Source organism: Anoplopoma fimbria, chromosome 13 (genome assembly GCF_027596085.1).
Source record: "Anoplopoma fimbria isolate UVic2021 breed Golden Eagle Sablefish chromosome 13, Afim_UVic_2022, whole genome shotgun sequence".
NCBI classification, from domain to species: Eukaryota; Metazoa; Chordata; class Actinopteri; order Perciformes; family Anoplopomatidae; genus Anoplopoma; species Anoplopoma fimbria.
Window position 1 is genome coordinate 15419446 of NC_072461.1, and position 3449 is coordinate 15422894.

Genomic DNA, 3449 nt, shown 5'->3' on the forward strand with positions numbered 1-3449 from the left:
GAGCAGAATTTGCTTTGATATTCATTTTTTTCTATTTAAGATTTGAAAATCTGATGAAAAATCTGCAAGGCACCCCAGACTCATCCTATAGTTAGCCATGGGAGACTGTACAATACAGTCATCTTTCCTTTGGAGCTAAACAGGACTGAAAATCGTGTCGTCACACAGACAAGAATTATGAGCAGTAAGATGAGTTTGTTCACAAAACTGTAGATCAGCATTCAAAAGGGACATTTCCTTTGAAGAACATTTTATTGACTGTAAAAACATGTCTATACAGTACAATTATGTTCATCAGTCATTCAGTGTATTATTGGCTTGGTACTTCCCGGTAAATTATTGTATTCATGATTTCACCCCTCCAAGGTTGACATCAGCCCTTTGGGATGGAGGGAACAGGCAGCGGCTGGACAGCTGAGCTCACCCCCCCATGCGTGATGCACGAGGTGAATTCGAATGACACCGGTCAGGTCTTTGAGGTGGCGCTGCAGAACGGTTCCTCCAAGCGCAGCCCCCAGTTCGTGGGCGTGGAGCTGCTGCAGTCCTTCAAGCTGCTCATCATTCCCTGCTACACCCTCGTGGCTCTGGTGGGCGTCTTCGGCAACTACCTGCTCCTCTATGTCATATGCCGCACCCGTAAGATGCACAACGTCACCAACTTTTTCATTGGAAACCTGGCCTTCTCTGACATGCTGATGTGTGCCACATGTGTCCCCTTCACACTGGCCTACGCCTTCAACCCACATGGCTGGGTGTTCGGCCGTTTCATGTGCTACCTGGTGTACCTCATCCAGCCCGTGACGGTCTACGTGTCGGTCTTCACTCTCACTGCTATTGGTGTGGACAGGTAAGAGATGTGGACAGAATATAAAAACATACCCCTGGGAGATGTTAACATGCATACAATATTTCCTTGAAATTTCCCATAATGCATCAGGAGATTTTCAGCTTTAGGCATTAATACATACCTACTTGGCCACCCAATTATGTATGAACTACACATAATAAAAAAGAGGTTACACAATTACTCAATATGAATGTCATTATCTCTTTTTGCACATAATTGCAGTGGCAGATCAAATATGTAAGTACATGAATTTAGTGGATTTTTTTTGCCATCTTTGAAAATAACCTAGTTTACATACTCAGTTTTAGGATGGTGTGTCTTTTCCTAAATCCTTCTCGAATTATCTTATGCAAGTTCTGAACTGTATTGTAAATATTTCAAAAACCCTTAAGAGCTTTTAAGTAAGAGGTCACAGTACTAGAGTGCTTCAGCTTGGTTAAATGGGTGCATTATCACATACCTCTGTAAAAAGGAAATGGTGTCTTTTTAAAAGGCTGCTCACACTAAACTACAGATCCTCTATGCCCAGATCGTGTTATAACTTTATTCTTTGACCTTTTCCAAATGTAACATCTGTTTGGCTGAAGGACGGAAGATGATCTAGCAGACTATGCTTTTCTTTATTGGTCAGGGCTCCGCAAGTTTTTGCTCTTTACACTGTTTCAGAACCCCAAATCCTGCTTTGTCTGTTAACAATGGATACAGGGGAAGAGCTGAATTGGATTTTAATGTTGTAAAACCTTTGTGAACATGATTTTTATATTTTTTCTGTTTGACAATGTCCATTTGAAATTGAATTCCTTCTATGGTTGTTTTTTGAGGCTGTCTTTTCTGTGGTGCTAAACAGCACAGCAAACAATTTGTATACTGGAAAGCAATGGCTTGTGAATGTTGTTCTTCTTGTCTCTTAAATGGCATGTTTTTTTCCCCCCTGACAGCTCAATAAGGATGATCTAATCTAACTCTGGTAAAACGACTCTCTGTTCCTTCGTAGATACTATGCCACAGTTCATCCTCTGAAAAAGCGCATCTCGGTCTTGGCGTGCACCTACCTCCTGTGTGGGATCTGGCTGCTGTCCTGCGGTCTGGTGGCTCCGGCTGTGGCTCACACGTACCACGTGGAGTTTAAGAATGAGGGCTTCACCATCTGCGAGGAGTTCTGGATGGGCCAGGAGAGGGAGCGGCTGGCCTACGCCTACAGCACTCTATTCATCACCTACGTCCTGCCTCTGTCGGCGCTCTGCATCTCGTACCTGTGCATCTCCGTCAAACTACGGAATTGTGTCGTCCCCGGCCACCACACGCAGAGCCAGGCGGAGGCTCAGCGCATGCGCAAGCGAAAGACCTTCCGGCTGGTGAGCCTGGTGGTGGCAGCCTTTGGCGTCTGCTGGATGCCCATCAGTGTTTTCAATGTGCTGCGTGACATTGACATTGACCTGATTGATAAGCGGTACTTTCTGCTCATTCAGCTGCTCTGTCACCTGTGTGCAATGAGCTCATCCTGCTGTAATCCGTTCCTCTACGCCTGGCTACACGACCGCTTCCGTGCTGAGCTCCGAAAAATGTTTACGTGCCGCCGTCGCATCGGCATCGCGGCAAATAACTGTGCCACAGCCAGCGTGGTTTTGTGAATCTCCTGTGTTTAGGGCTACTGTTAGTTTATCCCTGTGTCTTTGGACAGAAGGAACATTAAGGCAACACAGAGTTACATAGGTAGGATTCCTAACTATATAGTGATCCAGCTTCAAACAAGGTAACCACATTATGACGACCATAATTCAGTAACCCAGTGTTAAAACTGCTGTTTACCAATACCCTAAGATTATTCCACCAATTTAGCCCTGCACTCTTAGAACATTGACGGACTCACAAAGGACAGTTTGAAAAAAGGATCATGAACAATGTAGCAGAACCAGACATTGTCTTTTTCACACACATTCTTCTTTTCAAAACCCGGCACCTACATTAACCACAAAACCGCTTAGTCGCACTTTGGTTGGAGTTTTGGTTGTGTAACTTGTTGTGACTAATGTCTCAAGCAGAGATTAAGAGCAGGGTACAGCGGTCTGGGAAACTTTCTTCTTTCTATACTCTTACTTTAATTTAACCTTCAAACTTGTCTTCAGCCCCCTCCAACCCCAATACATCAGATTCCGCGCAGCTTTCTCTGGAGCCACAACAGTCTTTACATCACATATGCATTAGCACTCCAAGATCTGTAAACATGCATTGATGGGTAAAATTGTTGGAGTTCCCCTTTAAGCCTGAACAGATTAGAGCAACCGTTGACTGCCATGCGTTTGTACAGCTACAGTAACATTGAGTAGCCTCCCTTTCGTAAAATATTAGTTAGGCATTTCAAAAATAGATATGTTTTTTTTTCCACAAGAGGAGAGTTTCTTGGAAAAATCTATTTTCGTGTTGGACCATAAAAGAAAATGCTTTCTTTTGCCAGATTGTTTTCTTAATTAACTTTGAGAGTTAGACTGGTTAACTTCTCTATATTGTTATTGTGAAGAGATATCATGAAAGACCTAAACCAACAGCATGTTTATTTATGTTTTAATACTTTTTCTGACTTACTCACACAATGCTTGTAGAA

The 3449-nt window shown here is 43.3% G+C and overlaps 1 protein-coding gene across 1 annotated transcript; it reads left to right on the forward strand.

Annotated features, from left to right (window-relative positions):
- Positions 1 to 377: 377 nt before the first annotated feature.
- Positions 378 to 2478, forward strand: prlhr2a (prolactin releasing hormone receptor 2a). Its single transcript, XM_054610211.1, has 2 exons — positions 378 to 847; positions 1842 to 2478. The coding sequence occupies exons 1-2, from the start codon at positions 387 to 389 to the stop codon at positions 2476 to 2478; spliced, it is 1098 nt and encodes a 365-aa protein (XP_054466186.1). The 5' UTR covers positions 378 to 386.
- Positions 2479 to 3449: the final 971 nt, after the last annotated feature.